This window comes from Castor canadensis, chromosome 7 (genome assembly GCF_047511655.1).
Source record: "Castor canadensis chromosome 7, mCasCan1.hap1v2, whole genome shotgun sequence".
In the NCBI taxonomy this organism is placed as follows: Eukaryota; Metazoa; Chordata; class Mammalia; order Rodentia; family Castoridae; genus Castor; species Castor canadensis.
The window spans coordinates 30,076,352-30,099,400 of record NC_133392.1 but is presented as its reverse complement, the minus strand read 5'-3'; the positions used below and the strand labels follow the sequence as shown (position 1 = coordinate 30,099,400).

At 50.8% G+C, this 23,049-nt stretch overlaps 1 protein-coding gene across 1 annotated transcript; it reads left to right on the top strand.

Annotated features, from left to right (window-relative positions):
• Positions 1–18,225: 18,225 nt before the first annotated feature.
• Nkx2-3 (NK2 homeobox 3) lies at positions 18,226–21,835 on the top strand. Its single transcript, XM_020153848.2, has 2 exons — positions 18,226–18,757; positions 20,215–21,835. Exons 1-2 carry the CDS (start codon positions 18,409–18,411, stop codon positions 20,952–20,954), a joined length of 1,089 nt encoding a protein of 362 aa, XP_020009437.1. The 5' UTR covers positions 18,226–18,408; the 3' UTR covers positions 20,955–21,835.
• The last annotated feature ends 1,214 nt before the right edge of the window (positions 21,836–23,049 follow it).

Genomic DNA, 23,049 nt, shown 5'->3' with positions numbered 1-23,049 from the left:
GCTGTATGCTTGTATGTATGTATTTGTATACCAGCTCTTTATATACCCTCAAACTACTCAGAGACCACCTCAATGATTGGCAGCAAGTTCTCTGGGATTCAACCTTTAGATGTTCAGATCTATGAAAGGAAGGAAAAAATGAAGGAAGGAAGGGAGAAAGAAAGGAAGAAATAAAAAAGAAGAAAAAGAGGGAAGAGAGGGAGGGAAGGAGGGTGGAAGAGAGAGACAAAGAAAGAAAGGAAGAAAGGAAGGAAGAAAGAAAGGAAAAAACTCTAGGAGTCATTCTCTGTATAGCTAAAATAATTGGTGACAAAAATTTTGTCTATCTTATTGAATAGTGCTTTATACACAGTCATTACTCAATAAACATTTGTTGACTGACTGCTTGATTGATGAATGGTACTTTGGAAACTCATACCTTTTTCCTAAGCCAATATGCTGGAGCCCTTTGCCGTTACTGACTCTCTGAGTCTCATCATGGCTCCATAGTCCTCCAAGGAAACGAATGAATGTAATGGACCTCTGGGTAAACAGTTGTAATCAACTCAGGAATAGCTCTTCTTGGCCAGTAGGACTTTTGTGAGCATTCCTTATACTGCACAGGGCATAAGTATACAAAATTTCCTTAGTCTTTCATTCCACAGAACTTAAGAGCCTACTACATGCAGCAGTCTTGGCCATGTTCTAAGGACATAGTCATCACCATCCCAACACAGACAACCTAGAAATGGCTGTTGTCTGCCTTTCAATGTGCTGGAGACTCCTGCATTTAACAAACCTGCTTCAACTTTAGAATAGTGATCTAGAAACAAATAGGTATTCTTAGTCCCATTTTATAGATGATGAAACTGAACCCTGAGAAGTTAAATAACTCAAATGGAAAGGAAATAGTCCACAGCAAGCTTAGAATCCAGGTTTATGCAAAAGCATATAATAACCACTTATGCTGTATAATGCCTTATGGTTTATGGTTTCTGAAGCACCTATTGTCCTATATTCTCCCACTCCAATCAACAAGTTTCTGAAATAGGTATTATTACTGTACTCATTTTCCCAAAGAGAAAACTCAAACAACTTATCTGCTCAAGTACCCAAATTCTTAAGTGACAAAAACAGACTTCATATCAGCTCTAACTAGATCCTGTTTCCTGTCCACTCTTCCATGGCTTTTTTTTTTGGCAGTACTGGAGTTTGAACTAAGGACTTCAAGCTTTCTAGGCAGGTGCTCTATGACTTGAGCCACACTCCAGCCGTGTGTGTGTGTGTGTGTGTGTGTGTGTGTGTGTGTGTGTGTGTGTGTTGGAGTTTTTCAAGACAGGGTGTCATGAACCATTGGGTTGGCTTCAAACCTCCATCCTCCTGATCTTTGCCTCCCAAGTAGCTAGGATTACAGGTGTGAGCCACTGGCGCCCAGCTTCCAAGACTTTCTTTTTGTTTTGGATTCGGGTGTTTTGGGTGTGTGTGTTTTAAAAAGGGTCTTACTTTGTAGCCCAGACTGGCCTCCAACTCAAAATCTTCCTGTCTCAACCTTCCAGTGCTGGGATTAGACATGTACCACCATACCTACTTTTTCCCATGGATTTCCCCCACATTTTTATTAGCACATATTAACTGTACAATGTGGAGAATTTCTTTGTGATGTTTTCTTGCATGCATATAAAATACTTGGATCACACTGACCTCCCTATTACTCTTTCTTCTCCTCTCCTCCCACCCCTCTTTTTATATTTTTTGCCATTTTTAAATGGGTTTCATTTTGCCCTTTTCATACATGCCTATAGTGTCCTTTGATCATATTCTTTTGCTCCTCTCACCATTTCCCATGGTTTTATTAAATGGCTTCTGGGCACAGACCAACCTGCTGTCTTTGAGAGTGTGATCTAAGACCTTGGTGAAGGTATGTGGGAGATCACAAAGTAAGGCAAACAGTGCTGCTACAGTTGAAGCTCACGCCAGGTGAAAATTTATTAGTTAGAGCTATGTTTACGCTGTGCTGTCAATTATAATCACTTGCTTAATTTAGGAGTAGCAACTTAATGTTGGGTTTTTCTCGTATATTTCTTGACATTTGGAACAAGCTCCATTCTGGCACTTAACATTGTAATCAGGCTTACCAACATTCATGATCTAACCAGTTACCTGTTACAAAAGGAAAGACAGAAGACAAATCCCCAATTAATATGCTGAAGTTCCCTTCCAATAATTTGGTAATTACATAAACATCAAATCAAGCCTTTGTCAAAAGAAGTTTGATGGCTGGGCACCAGTGGCTCATGCCTGTAATCCTAGCTACTCAGGAGGCAGAGTTCAGGTGGATCACAGTTCAAAGTCAGCCTGGGCAAATGGTTCATGAGACTATCTCGAAAATACCCAACATACAACAAAATTAGAGATAAGGGCAAAATAGTTTCTGCCAGGTAGCAAGGGGATGGGGCAGAAAGGGAGGGGGCGGGGGGGTAAGGGAGGGGGTAGGGGAAGGAGGGAGAAATGACCCAAACATTGTATGCACATATGAATAAAATAAAAAAAACACACACACACATACACACACACACACACACACACACACACACACACACACACACACAAAATACCCACCATAAAAACAGGTCTGGCAGAGTGGCTCAAGTGGCAGGGTACCTGCCTAGCAAGCACAATGCCCTGAGTTCAAACTCCACCACAGCCAAAAATTGGTTTGAAGGATATCAGGATTATCAGCCTGGACTACACAGAGAAACACTGCCTTACAAACAAAAAGATTGGTAGAGATGAGAAAGGATTTTTGTGAAAATTCTTAAGGGTAGGAATCATTTATTCATTTCTATATCTTGTCAATGCTTCCATGGCAAGCAGTTACTCACTGGTAAGTGAGTGAGTGAGTAAGGGAATATATGAAAGCTCCAAAGGTGCTCATTCAGGAAAATTCTGTAGAGAATCTTAGGACTCAGAGGCAAAAAAGGCAGTCAATGCTTAGAGTTCAGGGAGAAGTTACAAAGGGATGTGGCTTGCCAGTGACCATGTGATTGCAACCTGAACTCAGCACCTGCATGCAGGTATGAGAATTTGACATTTCAGTATAGAGTGAGCTTCCTCTGCCGCAAACAGTGTGGTCTTCAAAAAGTTTCCTTTTTCACAAGTAAATACAGGATCGAGATGAGGATGGGGACCAGCTAATTTCTGAAGCGTCAAAAGTTCAAGAGCCTCTGCCAGCACTTTGTGTCCCTTCACCAAAACACTGCATTTCAGCTTCCTTTCCTGTTATTTTCACATGTCCCTGTCCACTGTGCCCACCAAGTTTATGTACACCACTTCCACGCACCCTCCAGAGAAGAGCCCTGCTTTTTCCACCCCCCACTTAGCTCTCAATGGGAGCAGCGACCCAAATGCCTGTGCTAATTGGTAAAGTTCACATGCTAATTGGTGAAGGTCACATGTTATGCACTGTGTGAAAACAATTTTGAATGCCTTTTGACACATTTTTTTGGGCAGTACTAGCGTTTTGAACCCAGGGCTTTGAGCTTGCTAGGCAGGCACTCTGCAGCTTGAGCCATGCCCCCAGCCCTTGAGTGTCTGTTAATGTAAGCAACAATTCCAGGACTGTTAGTAGCACTTATAACTCTGTTACCAATAGAAACCGCTGAATTGTTACAGCACAATATTGCTGCTAGGGATGACTTGAAATTCCATTTATACCCATCACTGCTTTTAGGGTTGTTGGTAGACCTGCCACTAGGTCTTGTGATTTAGTCAATCAATAAAGAAGCACATATATGTCTAGTTTTTTTAATTTTTGAAATTTGAATTTAAATATTATTGGTTTCCTTCATAATTGTAAGTATAACAGTTAGTACATTTAAAAATATACTCCTGGGCTGGCAGAGTGGCTCACATGATAGAGCACCTCCCTAGCAAGCACAAGGTCCTGAGTTCAATCTCTAGTACCGCCAAAAAAAAGAAAACATTTTTTTCATAGATGGTGGTTCCAGTGGAGTGGCTCAAGTGGTAGAGCGTCTGCCTAGAAAGTGTGAGGCCCTGAGTTCAAACTCCAGTACAACCAAAAAAAAAAAAAAAGAAATTTCATAGATGGTGGTTCCAAGTTGCCCTGGCAGAACAGTTTGTGAGACCCCATTTCAACTGAAAAAAAGATGGGGGGTGATGGCATGTGCCTACCATCCCAGCCACAGTGGGGAAGCTTAAAATAGGAGGAAGGGGGCTCAAGCCAGCCTGGACAAAAAAAGTGATACCCTATCTCTAAAATAACCAGAAGGGAAAAGGCGGGAAGTGTGGCTCAAGCACAAGAGAGGCTGCCTAGCAAGCATCAAGCCCTGAGTTCAAACCCAATACCTCCAAAAATAAATAAATAAATAAATTAAATTAAAATATTCTCCTGAAAAGGGGGATCTATAGTTCTGCCCAACGGGTCCTTGGTAGACACACACACACACACACACACATACACACATACACACACAAGGTTGAAGAGTCTCTGCTCTAGACAGAAACAGTGCCTCCACTCATTCTGCTGGGTGGTGCCGTCTCCCCCCAAAATTGCTAAATTCTGGAGGCTAAAGAGCCACGTCCTGGCATGGCCTGTATCCTGAAAGTGACCTTGGCAAGGATTAGGAGAGGCTGGTTTCTCCTTCAGCTTCCCTTGGCCAGGAGAACTCCTCCCTTTGTTTTCCCAATCAAGCTGTGCCACCCTTCCTAGTTCAAAAATTCACTGTTTGATAAACATATATATATATTGACTTGAGGGGTTAAGAAAACCACACTCTACATGAGCAGAAACTTCCTGGCATAAGGTCACTCAATACTCATCAGAAACAGAAACTGACAGAGGTGGACTGGGACTGCCGAGGTGGACTGGGACTGCCCAGCTGTCCTGTGCCAGCGTCATCATCCCTAACTTGATTTCATATTTATAGGCTGGCCCCAGAGTAAATAGGGTGGGCATATCCTTTTGGAAAGAGATGTAAAAGAAGCAAGGCCATCCAAACTGGCCAGATGCCTGCCGGAGGTTACAGGGCGCTCGGGCAGTGCCCACCGATTACAAGTTCCGTGTGCTTTAATAGACGCTTAAGTAGCTGCTGAAAGTCCCATCTAGTTTACAAATGAGGAAGGAGGCTGGGACACAGGCATCCTGGCCGCTGGGCTGCAGCGGGGGTGGGGGCGGAGGGGCATCATCTGCACTGGCTGCTCCCAGCTAAGAGTTTATCTACTCATCCACAGCCGGAAAGGAATCAGCATTCCTGAGCTTGTGACTTAGAGAAAATTAATGACTAGGCCAGCCGTTCCTGAGGACTCCCCACCCTCGCAGTCCTGACACCCGCGGCGGGATTTCTAGGCCAGTGGGAATGCCCCACCTTCTGGCTCTGGCTAAGACTGGGATTTCTTAGAAGGTTGGGGGGCCAATCAACGGCCATAAATCTTAAAGAACGTTCGCCGTTTTACAAGGGAGTTGGCGGGGGCTGCTCTTCTCCCTTTCGCGGTCTATTTACAACGCCGAAATCTCCGTGTTAATGGACCTGGGATAATGGTGTTTACTTGACCGCGATAAAGCGCTCAGCTTCTTGGGGGAGCGGCTGTAAAGTGTTCTGGGGGTAGCGGTGGAAGGGTGCGCCATAAAAGCGGGCACTGGAAGGGCGGGAGCACCAGGTTGTCTTCCAGGCCTCCCCTGCCCTTCCTCCACCTCCTGGGCCAGGCTGTGCAGCCCAGGCCTCACCGGCGAGAACGGTTCCCACATAAATCACCAGCGCCAGTCTCGGGAAAAGGCGCATTTTTCATTGCTGGCTGCAGGGCAACTCCAGACAGCGAACGAGAAACAGAAGTTGTCTTTAGATAAACGGTTTACCGGAGCGCGCGTCCTGGCAGCACCGTCCTCAGAGCACAGGGCAACTCGGTCTGGCGCTGCAGCGCCACCCGCAAGCAGAGCACCTCCCAGAGGCCCCCCAAGAAACACCCAGGTCCGCCAAGCGCTGGTCCCACATCCTGTCTCAGAAGGAGAGAGAGGGGGAAATTTCAGGATCTGAGGACACTGGAGAAAGTGGTACCTGGAGAAAGCTGGAGTGCGCAGACCTCCACATTTACCAGCTGTGTGATTTTGCCTCCCTGAGCTTCGAGAATCTACAGCTGCAAAACGGATATTTTAAAAAGTACTACCTTCCTCGTCTGTTCCCCATTAACAGTAAAATCAGAGGCCATTTGTATAACTTATAAAGGCAAAGTTATTAATCAGAGATCTGTGAATGGCTTTGGGGGTTTCATGAAGCCCTAGGAATTGCTAGCACAGGAATTCATCTGCTCCTGTTTTCATCCTTTGGGGGAGAAGGCCCATACATTACTGGCAGAATCCCAAAAGAAGACTCCAACCCAAAACGTTGAGTGGTTGTGCAGACAGATTTCATGGTTAGAGTTCTGGCCCTACAACTTACTGGCTGCTAGGTATTGCCCAAGTTACTGAAGCCTCCTGTTTTTTCCTGTGTAGAAGGAGTGAGTAACAGTGCCTAGGACTGTAAAGACAGTACAATCACAATACGCTTCGTCTGACACACGGTAAATGTGAACTAAATGTTAGCTGTTCCTATGATTCAGCCCCTAGCCCCGTAGCAAAGATGTTTGGCTCCAACCAGGAATTCCAGGCCTAGATTTCTGAGGGCTGCCAAGATCTCCCCCCACCCCCGCACCCCGCAACCCTCCTGAGCACCAATGACCCCCCATCTCCGCCCCGACGGCGGCCTTTCCACTGCATCTGCCAGTGCACTGGCAGCGTTTTGCTCCAGGGCGTGCCGTGGGTGTGCGGAAGCGCACCTGAGCCCGGAGCCACCAAACCTCCCTAACTTGGGGAGCTGCGAGCTGTCCGGGCATCAGTCCTTTAAAAGGGAGTTTTAACCCCGCGGCCGCCAGGCGCCCCGGGGCTCGGCCATAATCCGGATTTGGAGGCCGAAGCACTAAACCGACCTCCACCAACCGGAGGGAATCAAAGCCGCCGCCATCCTAGTAGCTCCCAGTCTTGTTTACTTGTTGACGTGTGCGCACCCGAGCGGGACGACCTCACGTTTGGAATCGGTCTTCGGAGAAGAGGGGTAGGGGGCCCAGGAGCAGCCACCTCCAGCCTCCACCCGGCTTCCTATCGCGGGCAGACACGTTTCCTTCCCTTCTAAGGCCAGAGGTCGAGCCCGGGAGAGGCCTGCTCCCCCTTCCCCCAGCCCACCCTGCGCGGCGTCCCGGAGCCCCCTTTCCAGCCGCGCCTCCTTCTCTCCTCCCAGCTCGCCATCCATTAGTGTAATCCCCTGTCCAAACACTGCGGCCGGGACGACCAGACTTTGGTGTAAACAGACCCGGGGGGGACAATTCTAACGATATAAATAAAATAACCATTAATAGCGCAAATCGTTCGATGAGCCGGAGGCCGAGCAACTGGGACTCCAGCCTCGCTCGGGTTTGTGTACACAGCGTGGACACCGCGCATCAGTCAGGTGAACCAGAGGTTCTTGTCCCAGCCAAACTCTAAACCCAGCGCAGGTGAGGTCCCCACAAGCGAGTCAACTCGGCTCCAGCTCCTGACACGCGGAGGCCGCAACACGTACGCAGCTCGGGACAGACGCACACCCCGAGGTCGCCGTGCGGCCACAGCTCGCGTTCATGTAACCGCCTGATCCTGCCCCAAACACAGCACAACCCGGGTTAACCCGGCTCTTAAAAAACTTCCTCTTCGGGCGCCACCGGGTCCCATCCACAGCCTCGGTGCGCACAGGGATCCAGAGCTCACACCCAAACGGAAAAAGTCAGCCTCCACTTGTCCAGGAGTTAATAATAATAAACTAACATTCATTGAGCTTATTGTACCAGGCACCGCGCTAAGTGCTTCACGGAAGTAATCTTTAATCTCCAGGCAACCTATAAGGTGGCTACTTTCAGTATTCCAAGTTCTAAAAATCAGAAAAGCAGGACTCCAAAGAGGTTAAGGACTCGCCCGCAGAGCGAGTGGAGACAGAATTTGAACTCCTAACTCTGATCCATGAATCGCATGGCACCAACCCCAGGTGCCCGCACTAGCGCGGATGCCGACATGTCGGGTTCCCAAGGGCTGGGGCCTGGCGCCAGCTCATCCCCACCCCTCCGGCCTGGGTGGTTTGATTTCCAGTGGGAAGTTCCTACTTCTCTCAAGGGCGTGGGCAGAGTGGTCTGAGGGACCCGGGCAGAGGGAGGACAGCCGCCTCGAAAAGCCCTGTGGCCTACCCCAGGGAACCGGCTTTGCGACTTGAGATGCCCGCAGACACCTCCGCAGCCCTGCGGTAGCGTGAAGGCTGCAGACGAAGCTCCCAGAGCAGGGAAGCCAGGTTCTGGCACAGGGGCAGCGAGCCCTCCAATGTAGGGATCAGACGCAGGCCCCACGCAGAGGAAAATGGGTCCTTGCGCAGGATGGCTGTGAGTCCTGCTTCCTAGAGTCCGGCTGGGGCAAGATGGTCTCTCCAGCCCAATCAAAGGTGGAGCGGGTGGAAGAAGTCTTGCACCAATCCCTTGCCTCTGCTGCTTGACCTTGGACAAGCAATTTCACTTCTCGGGCCCAGGACTCCATGGCTCTGAAAAGCAGGGGGAGCAATGATACTTATCTAATAGGGATGATGTAACAATCGGAAAAGGTCACGAGTGTGGAACGCTTTGTTCACTTAGTGGGAAGCTTATTATCATGATTAATATTAATCCGACGGTAGGCAGCCCCCAACAGAAGAAGGTGAAGAAGAACCGGGGTGGGGAGAAAGCCAGCAGTTCTGGGACTTACTGGTGGGGAAAAGCGTGGAGAGGGGTTCGGGAGGCTCCGCCCACCGCCCAGCCTTGTTTATTCTTCAAGGCAACCTCCAGTCAATCCTATCCTCAGACCACATTCTTCTTGGGGACTGTGAACCACAACCGGCTGGATGGAAGATTTGAGGAAGGGGAGTGGTGTCAATTACTGAATACCGAGGAGGAATCCGAAGAAGCAGAAGGAATGATGCCTGGACAATCAGTCCCAGAGTGGGGCACAGCCTGATCATCACTGTCTGCCCAGGGCAGGGAGACAAGGGGAGAGAGGAAGCTGAGTGTGCAAAGCAAGGAACTTTAACATCCTTGGACAACTTAACTTCACCCGTCCAATCCTGTTTCTCTTCTGTGACAGTTACATCAATAGGGCAAAGTATGCAGTTGCAAGGAGAAACACTAATTGTTTCCAAAGAGTTTGCAGCAGCCTGGTGCTGTTCTAGGGTCCTCATGCCCGTGAGCCAGTTAATTCTCCCAGCCTTATGCAGGTGACTTGCCCCCCCAAAGAATCTGTGAATTTATCTTGAGAAAGAGGGAAGAAGTGCCTCTTAACCACTGGGATATGGTAGCTTATAGGACAGCCATGAACAGCAGCTAATATTTATGTGGTCACTGATGGTGGGAATATTATTGTTGTCAAGTGCATTATTTCTACTATTACTGCTATTCACTACCAATCCTAAGAGGTGTCATCATTAACTCCTTTATGGAGAAGGCTCAGAGAGGGTAAGAGACGGCCTAAAGTCACACAGCTAGTGTGGAGAAGTTAAAAACCAAGATGATTTCAAGGCCAAATATTGGTGCCCCAAACTAGAGAGAAAAGGAGAAAAAGAAGAAGGGAGATGCCTACTTCCCTCCAGTGTAGGTCCAGGGCAGCTGATTTATTTGCATTCCAGTGAGGACATTAATTGGCCAGATCTTTATCTAAACATGATAACAATGACATGAGACTTTGGGGATTTGTTTACAGCAGCTGAAAATGATGCATTTGTGGGAGCAGGAAGCTCAGTTGGAGTTTGGGATTTGTTTGTGGGGTTGGGAGGGAAGTGGTGAGGGTGAGGGGTGAGAGCAGTGGGGTGGGGGGAGACCAAGTAGGGTGTTGATGTCTAATGATTAAGAGAACAATCCCACACAAAGCAATTAATAATTGAATAATGCTTTTTCCCCAGGTTGGAAAACAGAGGGCCTGGGATCCTGATCCCTGCTGGCTGCTCAGCCCAGAAGAGGTCCAGTGCTGCCTGTGCCCAACAACCATGCCTGGCACTCCCCGCACCATATCCTAGTGTTTTCTGTGGCGTTTCTTCTGTCATTTCTTTAATTCTTACTGCAGGCCTGTAAGCCTTCTTTCATAGGTGAGAAAGCTGCTGCTTGGTGAGGTTGCAGAACTAGATCAAGGTCACAGACTATAAAATCAGCAGGATTCAAACCTAGATCCAATCCTGGGGTCAGGCACTATCCAGGACAGAAGCATTCAGAGGCCTGCAGTATGGTTATGACTCCCAGAAAGCCTAGTCTGCCTGGGCCCCACCCATGCTCAGCCTCCTCACTTTGGGGCTCTCTTTGCAGAGGTAGGAGTCACAGGTGCCAACTCTTACACAGACATGCATATGGGCATACACGTCCACATCTGTCCACAGACATGTTTAACACTTACCAGTTGCGAGAGATGTAAAACATTCACACAGCCCACTACATGTTGGCTCAAGGCGGGGGCGTGACATACACACACACACACACACATAGGCCATGCTCTAGACTGTATGAATGCTGGGTATTGCATGTGGAGTAGAGTATTTCCATGAGGATTTTTCATTATTATTTTCAAGAGCTCACACAGTTATTATAACTCTGGCAATAAAATCTATTCACCTTCTCTGACTACAGCTTAGACAGTTCCTTATTGGAACCACTTTGAAGGAGCCTAATGGTAAGGATCCCGTAAGTTATCTGTATGGAAGTAATGCATCTGATAGTCATGGAAGCTAGTTGTCATCTTGAATCACATAAAAATTTCTATCCAATTCACATGTCATCACCAGTGATTCACATTACTGTGAAGGGAAAAAGAAAGGAGGGGGATTCAGAAGGAGCATTGGCCCAGCCCTCCTGTAATGGCCAAGTGATCTATAAGAGCAAAGCTTTAACATACAGTCTTAGGACTCTTAACAGGAGTCCTTAGTGCCTTTGTCCCCATGCATGTCCATATGTGCATACACTGTTCACATAGGAAAATACTTTTCTTTTTATTCAAGGAGAAAGACAAGTACACAGAAACACATGTCAGGTCAGCATCCATCTGTTGAAAACCCATGTTTCTCAGAGTGATGGAACTGTCACCAATCTCAGAAACATGGTTATAGAGGAAAGATAAAAGGGTGGGGAAGAGGGTGGCCAGCTGGATGCCATGCAGCTGGGGAGCCCACCTCACTGGGGAGAAGCCCTGAAGCCCTTTCTCCTCTCATAAGGCCAGTGATTCCTTGGCTCCCTGGGCCCCCAAGTAAGGTGGAGGTAAGTAGGAGGTTATGGTTCTGCTTGGAACAGCTACAGAGTGAAAAGCTGAATTGGTCCCCATATTCAAGGTAGTCTTGGAAACACCTCCCACCTGGAGTGATCTAAAAGTGGGACTGCAGGACAGTAGGGAAGGTCAGTCTGCTCTCACCTGAGTGGTAGGGGAGGAGGGTGGTCCCTGGTCTTGGAGCCCCCATCTACTTTCAAGGGATGCTTGGGGCAGGAGCCTCATGCTCACCCCAGCTCTGGCCCCTGTTGGGACTGCCACAATAGAAGGAAATGGAGGCTCCTCTGGATCTGCCTGGAGGGGATTTCCAAGAGGAGGTAGGCTTAAGCCTGCCACCTGGAGTCCCCCACCTACATACACACAGGCTGGGGGCCCTGCTGAGGCTGCTGAGGGTCGGGATAGCTAGGAGGTGGGAGAAGTCCAAGGAACTCCAGCAGGCTAGAAGTTGCATCCAAAATTGCTTGGGCATTTTCAAGAACCCCTGAGTGCAGGGGTGGAACAGGGATTAGGAGTTTGGGGCTCAACAGTGTCTTGTTCAACTATCCTGACCACATCCACACTTTGCAAGCCCAGTGGGGACCTCCATAAAAACAAACAAACAAAAAATCCTGAGAGCATCAAAGTGGAGGAGATAAGACAGGAGAGAATGAAATAAGATGGGGATGGGGTAGGACAAGAATAAGCAAATGAGAAACCAGCAGGTGGGAAGGAGTAGAGACCCAGTGAAAAAGGAATCTGCATAGGTGGAGAGGAGGCCTGGGAGAAAGGAAGTGGGGGAGGGCAGTGAGGACACTGGGGGAGTGAGGAAGGGAAGGAGTAAGAGATGGGCTCTGTGATGGAGGAAGGGGCCTCTAGGGGGAGAAGACTGAGCTTGCCTGGGAGAAGGACGATTTCGTGAAGAGGAAGGCCACGGGAAATCTGGAGTCCAGCACGCAAGCTCTACGGGGTCTCTGGACGAGGCCAGCCAGGAGGGACAAGAAGGTCCTTCCCTCGGGTTGGCAGGACTACCGAGAGGTCGCGGCGGGGTGGTGGTGGTGGTGGTGGGGTGTGTGTGTGTGTGTGTGTGTGTGTGTGTGTGTGTGTGTGTGTGTGTGTGTGTGTGTGTGTGTGTGTTTGGGTTGGTGGGGAGAACCCACACGCGGGTTCAAGGACAAAGAGCAGCCTACATGGGCCAGCCAGGTCTCTTCGCTAGCATCTCGGACCCAGGGCAGGCAGATGCTAGGGGGAGAAAGCCCCGCACTCCTGACTGCAGTCGTCGGGGACAAAGTGCATGGGTTTCAAGAGGCAGCCCCTGAGGGAGCAGAACCAAGCGAGGCCCGGTAACCTTCAGTTCTGCAACCTGGAGCCCCCAAACCCTTGACCTTTCACCAGACACCGGAATCTCTGCCGGGCGAGGATGAGCAGTCCAGAGGCTCCAGTTGCCCGCCAGGACCTGGCTCGTGGGGCGAATCACGCCTTCTGACCTGTGGCCAGACCGCGCGGGTCTGGGGCGTGGGTGTTTTCTCTATACGTAGGGTCTCTAGTCAATTCCGAGAAAAGCCGACGACTCGGGGCCTCACCCACTCCCACATCCCCGCGCTGTCAAGACTGCCTCCCCGCAGTGGTAAGCTTTGGGTGCCCCAGAGTTTCAAGAGCCAAGCACCAAGGTGGCCAGGCCTGTAGAATAGGCTGTCTACTGGCGGAGCACAGGTCCCACCTGACCTTGGGCATTGCTCTCCCGGAGCGGATCAAAGACGCAGACCTCCTGGTTGGACGCATACAGAAATAGGTATAGTGTTATTTAAACCACAAAACTCTGGCAAGCTTTCTTTCCAAAAGAGAAAGTTTTTTTTCGTTCTCAAATGTTTGAAAGGTGTTCTCCTCAACACGACCTCGAAGATCTGGGGAAGCATTTTCTACGCCCTTGAAGACCGAGGTCTTTCAGAGCTGGTTTGCGGTTGAGAGCAGGCAATTCCGAAAAGATGGCACCAAGGAAGCGACACGAAGAATCGCTGACCCTTGGAACACACAACCACATTCTTTCTCTTCCCCCTCTGGCTCAGCGAACCGCACAGAGCAAGCAGACGCTCTAGTTTAAGTGAATTAATTCACCAAAGACTGCAGCCGCTCTTCTGAAGTTAGATCATATTTTAAAAGGTCTACAGACGTCGAAATTTCCCTACAGGAAGTTAAACTCACAGTGAAAAAAAAAAAAGTTGCGGAATGCATTCAGAATTCCGGTGTAATCCCCAAGTTAACACTGCTCTCTGCGCGCCGAAATAGCATAAACACCACTACAAATAAATGCCTGGATACAGGCGGCCTTTATTTAGATATTTTTGTTTGAAAAAATATTGATTTTCATTCGACAAAGATAGTCTTTTTTTATTTCAGTGTTTTATTATATTTTGTGAAGAAATCTTAATTTACATTTTATCTTTAAAAAATTTTGGAGGGGTGCAGACGCACAAAGATAGCTGTGGAAAATCCTCTCAGGAGAAACTGAAACTCACTTTGTTAGCAAGAGCCTCTAATTTACCAAGAACCAATTTGGACAGATTTTCCCCCTGGGAAGAGAAATGATGGATTATTTAGAAATTTCAATTCCAAACAAAATCTAGCAAAAAAAACTGAACATGTATGCAAACAAACATATGCAACACAAGCCACATGCTCACAACAGGCATTTTAAAATTCCTCGTATAAAATTATTTCAACAAGGAAACAAATGTCTTAAGAAATCAGATCAGTTTTGTGCTTTCTAGAATTGACCAACCCACTGACATTTCTTTAAAAGTAGAAAATGTATTCACCCTTCTCACAATGAAAGTGCCATTGTCTCTAGATTGCTCAGAAATTCTGGATCGCTTTCTAACATCCTCCTAAAACCCAAGCCCACCATACACACACCACTGCCACCACCAACACATTAATAAAAATCCATTTAGTACTGCTGTCAAAAAGGAAGCCTTTCTTTCTCATTTTTTTGTAAGGTGGTACTGAAAATGAAATTTCTAGGATAGCAGTAAAATAAATAAATGAACAATTCGCTTGAAATGTGATACTGGTTTGGCTGGCTGAGTTCAGCCCAGAATGATTTTTCATACTTTAATAGAAAATCACTTCTGACTGACTGAAATTAGAAAGCCAACTTCCAGATTTTGGGGGGGGGGCTTGGCTACATAATTAAGCAAGATATAGTAGCATATATAACAAAAACTATCGATTATCTGCCTATTTATGTGTACATGAATTAAGCAATGTTTTGTAGAGAATAACACACGAACCCTTCGCAGTTTACTTTTTCTTTTCCCCCTTTCTTCTTCTTCATTTTTTTTTTTGGCAGTACTGAGGTTTGAACTCAGGACTCAGGACTTTGCTAGTGCTAGGCAGGTGCACTTCACAGTTTTCAAAAAATGATCACATTTTCACCTGATAATGTATTTATCGTAATGGTTAGCCCGCGACTTCTTAAAAAAGATACAATTTTATTTATTATTTATGCACCTACATAACACTCCCTCTCACAGAATTTGCTACCAATTAACCATGATCTTTAATCAAATAGCCGATGGGAGGGGCTTATGTAAATGTATGTGATGAAGGCGTACCAAGGCAGATACTTTCGATTAAAATAAAATCAAACGCTTCTATGGATGCAACCATATTTACTTTATCTGACAGTAATTAGCTAAACTGTCTGGAACGAAAACCTCTTCTTAATCGAGCACAGCTCCAAGATATCAAAGACCTTGGCAAACAAGAGACTGCAAATGCCCCAGAACGCTGTAGTAACTGGATACTTGTTGGAACCAGATCCTACATTCTGATAAGCATCTCCAAAGCAGCAACCGGCTGAGTAAAACTGCGGCACTTGAGTTTTCCTCCCCGACAGCGGCGTGCACAGCTGGCGGCGCACAGGCAGAAGGTCGTGGTGGAGTGTAGGCTGCAGGCTTGGGATTGGCCTGGCTGGTACCCACACTAGGAAACTCCACTACCCAGAACCAGAAAGACTAAAGGGAGCCTGAGTAATCCCACAAGGGCAGTTGGTGTTGACAAGAACCCCTGCTCTGGGGACAAAACAAAGATTTACCCCCAAGGACACAGTAACAAGTCTCCCTTGAGCTGGATCAGCCCTGCGCGGGGCTGAAGATGGGGAGAAAAAAGCGAGATAAGTCATAGAAGTTTCATGTTAGGCAACCTTGGCCTGGGATCCCGAAATCGAAATTGGAGTCCTCACAGGCCTCCAGCCGGGTAGGCCTGAGCTGCGATTGAATAAGGAAGTCTGTGGCCAGCGTCCCACCGCGGCCTGCGGAGGAGCAATTAGATCAGGGTCCTCAAGAGAGCACCGCTCAGATCTCACTGGAGGATTCTTGGTAACAGGGTGGCGGCAGCGGGATTTGGGGGCCTGAACCTGCGGATGGCGGAGAAGACAGCCCTTTACGCTTACACAGAGGGTAACCTGGTGGGCTCACAGCGGGTGTGTGGGCGTGTCACCAGGTTCAGGGGGCTGGAGCCGCGCTTTGTCCTGGACATGGTTCTAAGATTTGGGGTGTAGATGAGACCAGCAGAGAAGAGTCTCTGCAAAGCAAGGAATGTAGCAAGGAGAAATTCAGGCTTCTGTTGGAAACTGAGGGGAAAAAGGAAAATCCTTTCGGTAGCTTTTGTCTTTTGCTTTATCCAAATCTTGAAATCACTAAGAAACTAAGAAACTTGGGGACCAGAAGGGAGCAGAAACAGTTCCCCGCGATGCTTTTGCCTGGGGGTGGGAGTAGGATTGGGGGACGGAGACTGACGCGCAGCTTCCTTCTTGCACGCTCGCCGGCCACGGTGACGCACCCACAGTCAAGGCCCCACACACTCAAGTGCCGCGCACTCACCCCCACCTCTGTCTGGATGCTTGAGCCCGAGCGCTCGGGATCCGCAGCAAAACCTAGGCGCATTCTTCCCTTTGCAGATTGCCGGCCTAGTTTAAGAGCCTAAGGACTCCGCTTGGGGCGTGAAGAGTAGCAGGATTTACAGCAGAAAGGCACCGTGCGCCTCTAAAGCTGAGGAAGCTAGGCTCGGCCCACGACGCTCTTTCCCCACAGCCGGGGACCGCTGCTCCCTGGGCGCACGTGGTCCCAGCCGCATCTCAGCTCCCCCGGCGGCCCAAGGCTCTGGCTCTCCGCAACATTTCCGCTCTCTCCAGAAGAGCCCCGCCTCTTTCCCCTCCCAATAGATTGTTCTCTTCTGGGCCTTGGGGACCAACTCCTCTAGCAGTTGCGGGGGGCGGGGGGGGGGGTCGCGCATGGCAGTTCGCCACTTTGGTCCCCACTCGCATATTGTCTGGCCCTTCCCCCGAGCGCTATCCCAGTCCCTACACCTTCTAACCACCCGTTCCAGCTGAGGCCAGTATCTCCCAACTCTGCTATCCTGGCCGTGAAAAAAAAAAAAAAAGAAAAAAAAAAAGCTTGGGGTCGCCGTCTGAGAGACGCCACAGTAGGACAGGAACGGATCCCTACTTTTTCAAGGCCAGTGCTGCCCACACGTCTTTCTGTAAGCTTCAGCAGCTCCGGCTTGCTACTCACGGGGCTAGGTAGGTGGGCAAATGCCTACTGTACAGGAAGAAGACGGTCCCCACCAGGTGGAGTTTCCAGGATCTCAGAGGATCCCATGGATTCCCCCAGAACACACCCAAGGTCTCACGAGGGCTCAGGGGGCGTATGGGTAGAGAAATTAGGCGTGCCAGAGAGTCAAGGCCTTAGACTCAGGCTCCCAATTTCAATAGGCGGAAGAGGCTGAAGCTAGGCTGGGTCACCTCCCTTCTGAGAACAGATCCTGCTCTCAAAACCCTATGAAGCTATCCGCTGTGTGCAGCACTCCAGCCACATCACTACCAATGCAGTCAATAAACACTGCATTTACCTGTGATACAGATTAGCGGTAATTGACTGTAGTGACTTAAACAAGCAGAGAATACTGAACTAAGTCCCTGAGCTAACGTTTGGCCCTATTTAACAGACCCTGAAAAGGGTATTATTGTCTCTTTTTGAACAGACCAGGAAACTAAGAAATGGCCAAGAGCAAATACTGATTTAGGCCATGATTCAAAGCAAGAGCAACCAGACACAAGTGTAGTAAGCACTCCGTCATCTTGTCTTTCACGTACCTGGTGTGCAGCCGCTGCAAGGCTACAAGGGCAAGTGTACCCTGGACCCTGCCCTCATGGGGCTCACAATCTAACCAGGACAACCCGGCAGGCACATACAGCTATGGAACTAAGTGGGGAGTGAAAAGTGACACGAATGCCCATTGCTAAAGCGTTGCAAGTTCACAGGCTGGAAAAAGTACTTCCGGCCAGGCCATCAGGGAGAGCTTCCTTGGAGGAGGTAGTATTTGAGTAAGGCCTTGGAGAACAGCTTTCTTCTCGTGGAGACGAGGACGAGAAACACATTCCACGTGGAGAGAGCAGCTTGAGCAAAAGCAACAATGCGGAAATTGACACGTCGCTCAGACATAGGTAAAACACTCCGTTTCCTCGTGGATCCATCTGCCGGTGTTTACCAGCCAGGAAGTTTTCCTGCCCCTGCAGCAGGTGGAAAAAAAACCACTCATGTGGTATCCTTTCCAGGCGTTGATTCGTGGACAGTAAGCCTCCTAGAACTGGCCCAGGTCAAGAAGGCGCATCCAGGAGGAGCAGGAATCTGTAGTTCGGTTAATCGGATCAGTGTAGCCTCTTCCGCAGCAACTTGGACTTCGAGATCCTATACTAATCCTTGTCTATTTCTGGTAGCGCCGCAACATCCCACTCGCAGGACGCGGAGGCGTGGTCCACAGGAGCCAGAGCCAATAAAAAGGGAGGCCAAGATGCTGGCCCCGCCCCCTGACGTGACGCAAGGCCTCCGGACAGAGGCTTCGCAACCCGGGCCCCAGTCCCTGCAGTGGCTGTAACAAAACCCAGACCCCCAGGTCCGGGCCAATGGAGGCGATTTAGACTGGAGCGGGACCGCGTCTGTCAAAAGCCCGACTCTGCAGCACTGCGGACTCCAGAAGGGGAGCTGGGGCCGCCGCGCTGCCTCCCCGCCCCCGCCGGGATTTATTGAGTATTTGGACTGGACAATTAAGTGGCCCTGATGATGTTACCAAGCCCGGTCACCTCCACCCCTTTCTCAGTCAAAGACATTTTGAATCTGGAGCAGCAGCAGCACTTCCACGGCGCTCACTTGCAGACTGACTTGGAGCACCACTTCCACTCGGCTCCCTGTATGCTGGCCGCAGCTGAGGGGACACAATTTTCTGATGGAGGGGAGGAGGATGAGGAAGAAGAGGGAGAGAAACTGCCCTATTTGAACTCACTAGCCGCAGCCGACAGCCACGGGGATCCAGGTCTCTGTTCCCAGAGCTATGTCCACACAATCCTGCGAGACTCGTGCAGCGGCCCCAAGGAACATGAAGAGGAGGTCGTGAGGGACCGGAGCCAAAGTGAGTACAGGGTAAAAGGAAACGCACCCGCACACCTGGAGCAATGGCTCGGCGCCCGAATACAACCCACAAATCTTGCCTGCAGGGCTACCCGCCCCTTTATAACCTTTGGCTAGGGTCATGCCTCCACCCGGCGAACCACAGCTCTGCAAAACGCAGGTACCTGCGAAGGAGCTGGGGCGGAGGAAGGAGGACGAAGTGACCCTGACAACTACTCCCCCAAGAGGGGGGAGAGACCATGCAGCCCCCAGGGAAGGGAAAGTGGTTATTGTTGTCCTGATGCTGACAAAAGACATGGGTTCAGCTACTGGATCCTAACATCTCGCAGTATTTTTGCTCTTCTCGCCCCCCATAAAAGGGCAGGAGCTCGACCGTTTTTTCACTTTCCCTCTAACGTGAGGTGAGTTATCTGAGGCCAGGGCAGACACCCCCTCTTCTCTGAAAAGGCAGCGCAAGCAGATTGTGCCTCTAGCGTCCTTGGGGCACAGAAACTTTGGTAGAGACCAGCTGGGTGGATTCCTTACTTATCCGCTTGGAGGTCAGCGTTCCTGCACCCATCGCACCCCACAGAGGGGAGGGGAGGAGATGGACGGAGAGTGCGTGGGAACACGGTCCTTTCTGGGTAACTGTAACTCACATACTTCTGAGACGCAGGCATTTTTTGAAAATTCGTAATGTTTTGCTTTGTGTCTCAGGCTGCAGGCCAACAGAGAACGCGCCGAACTTAGTGCGAGATCTCGGCCGCTCCCAGAGAACCGGAGGTGAATTAGGTAGGGAGATCGGATAGCTGAATACAACCCCCAAGGAAGTGTTTCAAAGAGAACAGAGTCAGAATCTCCTTCCCCAGGAGAAGGTTTGATGTGGCGAAAGCCAAGGCCTGTCCTCTGACAGCTCCTCGGGCCTAAAATCGACATGAAACTGTCTAAAATAAAACTTCTTTTTCTAAGATAATGTAGACATCGTCACGCACACATTTTCATGTAGTCTTTCAAAAGCAAAACAGTCCTTGGGCCACGCACAGGCGTTGCACTCCGACATTTCCGAACAGAACATTTTCGAGCAACTCATGCACATCGCTCCTCCCCATACCAACACGTCTCACACCTTCAGTTATCCGCGTGGAGTGAAAGGCAAACGAGTTTGCAAATACTGTAGTTGTTAAGTAGTCGCAAGCTTTCATCCTGAAAATAGTCATTACCACGTCGAGCCGCGCATTTAATACACGGTAATCTCTTCTCTCGCAGATGCTCAAGGTTTAATAAACGCACGCTAACTACTCCTCCCCACCGAACATGCCTCCGCCCGCTGAGAGCGTTCTTTGGGTGCTCAGGCTATAGCAGGGTCCCAGGCCCCGAGGACCAACAAACTCTCCCAGAGTTCCGCCCTTCTACCAAAATGAGGGGCTACGGTGTGGCTGCGAACAGCTAAAGGACGCTGTTATTTTGCTTCTCCCACAGAAGGCTGTCAGCTGAAGAAGACTCTAGAGGCGGCGGGAGACTGTAAGGCGGTGGAGGAGAGTGAGAGGCCAAAGCCGCGCAGCCGCCGGAAGCCCCGGGTCCTCTTCTCGCAAGCCCAGGTCTTCGAGCTGGAACGCAGGTTCAAGCAGCAGCGGTACCTGTCGGCGCCCGAGCGCGAGCATCTCGCCAGCAGCTTGAAGCTCACGTCCACACAGGTGAAGATCTGGTTCCAGAATCGCAGGTACAAGTGCAAGAGACAGCGGCAGGACAAGTCTCTGGAGCTGGGCGCACACGCCCCGCCACCGCCACCCCGCCGTGTGGCAGTGCCAGTGCTGGTGCGGGATGGCAAGCCCTGCGTCACGCCCAGTGCGCAGGCCTACGGCGCGCCCTACAGCGTGGGTGCGGGCGCCTACTCGTACAACAGCTTCCCTGCCTACGGCTACGGGAACTCGGCCGCCGCCGCCGCCGCAGCCGCCGCTGCTGCCGCTGCTGCCGCGGCCTACAGCGGCAGCTATGGCTGTGCGTACCCCGCAAGCGGTGGCGGTGGCGGCGGCGGCGGGGCCTCCGCGGCGGCCACCGCCATGCAGCCCGCCTGCAGCGCGACCGGAGGCGGTCCCTTTGTGAACGTGAGCAACCTGGGAGGCTTCGGCGGCGGTGGCGGCGCACAGCCGTTGCACCAGGGTGCAGCCGCAGGGGCCACATGTGCACAGGGCACCTTGCAGGGCATTCGGGCCTGGTAGGGACCGGGCGGGTCACGCGGCGGGCGTTCCACCGCAGCTTGGCGCCGCAGGTATGAAGCACGAAAAAAGGCCAGCTCTAGGGCCCAGGTCCCCTCGTTAAAAAATAAAATAAAATAAAACACACAGGGCTTGCTCCCCAGGATCCCGAATCGCAGCTCACTTCGAGGCCTGGAGAGGAGGATCCCAGGTCGGGTTGCTATAACTGTCTGAGACAGAAACCCAGGCTTGGCGCCAAGGACGATGGCCCGTCCCCGGCCCCGAGGGGAGTGCGGGAGGCTGGGACTCCGGCTGCCACTTGTTCTCACTGCAAGAAGGGCTTCTCTCTCTCTCTCTCTCTCTCTCTCTCTCTCTCTCTCTCTCGCTCTCTCGTCTCTCCCTCTCCTGTCTCCCTCTCCTCCTACATCCCTCCCTCCCTCCCTCCCTCTCCCTCTTTCTGTCTTCCCGTGGCCTCCGCAAAGCGTTGGCGGGGAACCCGGACCAAAAGAAAAGAAAAAGAAGGAAAGAAAAAAGCATGAAGGAGAGAAGCATGGGGGTCGTGGCTTGAGAAATCCAGGTTCTACGGATCCTCTGCTCCCTTTGCTGGCCAGGAGCGCTACGCCACAGTCGATTTTCGTTGTCTAACCGCTTCCCCTCCGCAGCAGAGACTGGTCCCGGGTCTCTGGATTGTCTGGGGACTCGGGACTCTTCGAAGAAAACCAGCCCAGTGAAAGCAAAAGGGAGAAGGGGGAAGACGCTGAGCAAATCCAGGACCTGGTGGCCCACCGGAGGTGTTACCAGGTTTCCTTTCTGTTTCTGTATTCAGCACATATTATCTCTCTATATAACTATATCCACACGCCGTGTACACACCCGCTGCCACACACTACAGGAGTCAATAAACAAGGTGCAATATTTCCAAACTTGGCATCTGCGAACTTTGTTTGGCCTGAAAGAGTAGGGAGGGCTCCCTTAAACAGGGGGGTAAGAATAGGAAGAGGTGCGTAAGGGGAAGCACCCTTCCCTGCTGTGGGGGTGTCACAGGCCCCCAAACTAGGCCCCAAGATGAAGTTCTGCTCTCTTCACGGCTTTCTTTATTAATTTCTCTTTACTGTTGTGAAGAGGACAGGCCGGAGTCTCCGGGCCGTTTGAGTTCCTGGACTTTTTGTAATTACCCCCCAAATTTTACCAAGATGCTTGGACTAGGTGTCTGGACCTGCCTGGGTCGAGGGTTAGACTGCCCCACTGCGACGATCGGCTGAGAAGAGGAAACCTCACCCCCAGCCCAGCCGTAGGCGGCGCGAAGGTGGCTCCATCCTGGGCCGCCGCCGGGGCTTCCAGCGCGCCCGGAGGCGCTGCGCCCCGCCGCGGCCGAGCTCTCCCCCTCGGCCGCCCTCCCTTCTCCCCCGGCGGCCGCGGCTTTATGCGGCTCCTTGTCACTTGCGGAGAATGCCTGTGCGAGGCCTGTGCTGCCACACGGCCGATTGTGAGCGTGCCAAGGCGGGTGAATGGGGAGGCCTCAGAGCGCCGCGCCATTGTGGGGCCGGGCCTCGCTGAAAGGCGGCTCCGGGCCGGGAAGGTGCGGAAAGAATGGCTTTTTATTGGAGTCCCGAACAAAAGGTGTGGTAGGAAGGCGAAGTCCCCTAAGCGAACAAAAACCCCAGAGCGTCGGATTGACGTCCCCCCCGAGCTCCCCATTGCTTCTCAGAGCGGGGGCTTTGTCCAGCAGTCTGCTCAACAGAGGGACGGAGAAATGCGCGGGGGTTTTGTACCCCCCCCTTTTTTTTGTGAGCTGGGGGAAGGGGCGGCAAGAGGGACGGGGGCTGGGCGGGCAGCAGGGAGGGGCGCGCTGATTAGGCCTGGCCGGCCGGGGCGCGGAGACGTTCAGCGGGAGTCGGCGGCCTGAATGCCGGGTCATTATTGCTACAAGTTTAGCAATTTCGCCCTTACAGGAGGGGGTGGGGGCTGCTGGCTGCCGCGGGGCCGCAGGGCTGGGGAGCTGGAGAGACGAGAGGATCTGGAAGAAAAAGGAGGAGGGAAGAGAGGGAAGGAGGCAAGGCGACGCAGCCCTTGGAAATCCTCTGACCGCCCAGGACGCGACTTGGACACATCCAAAAGG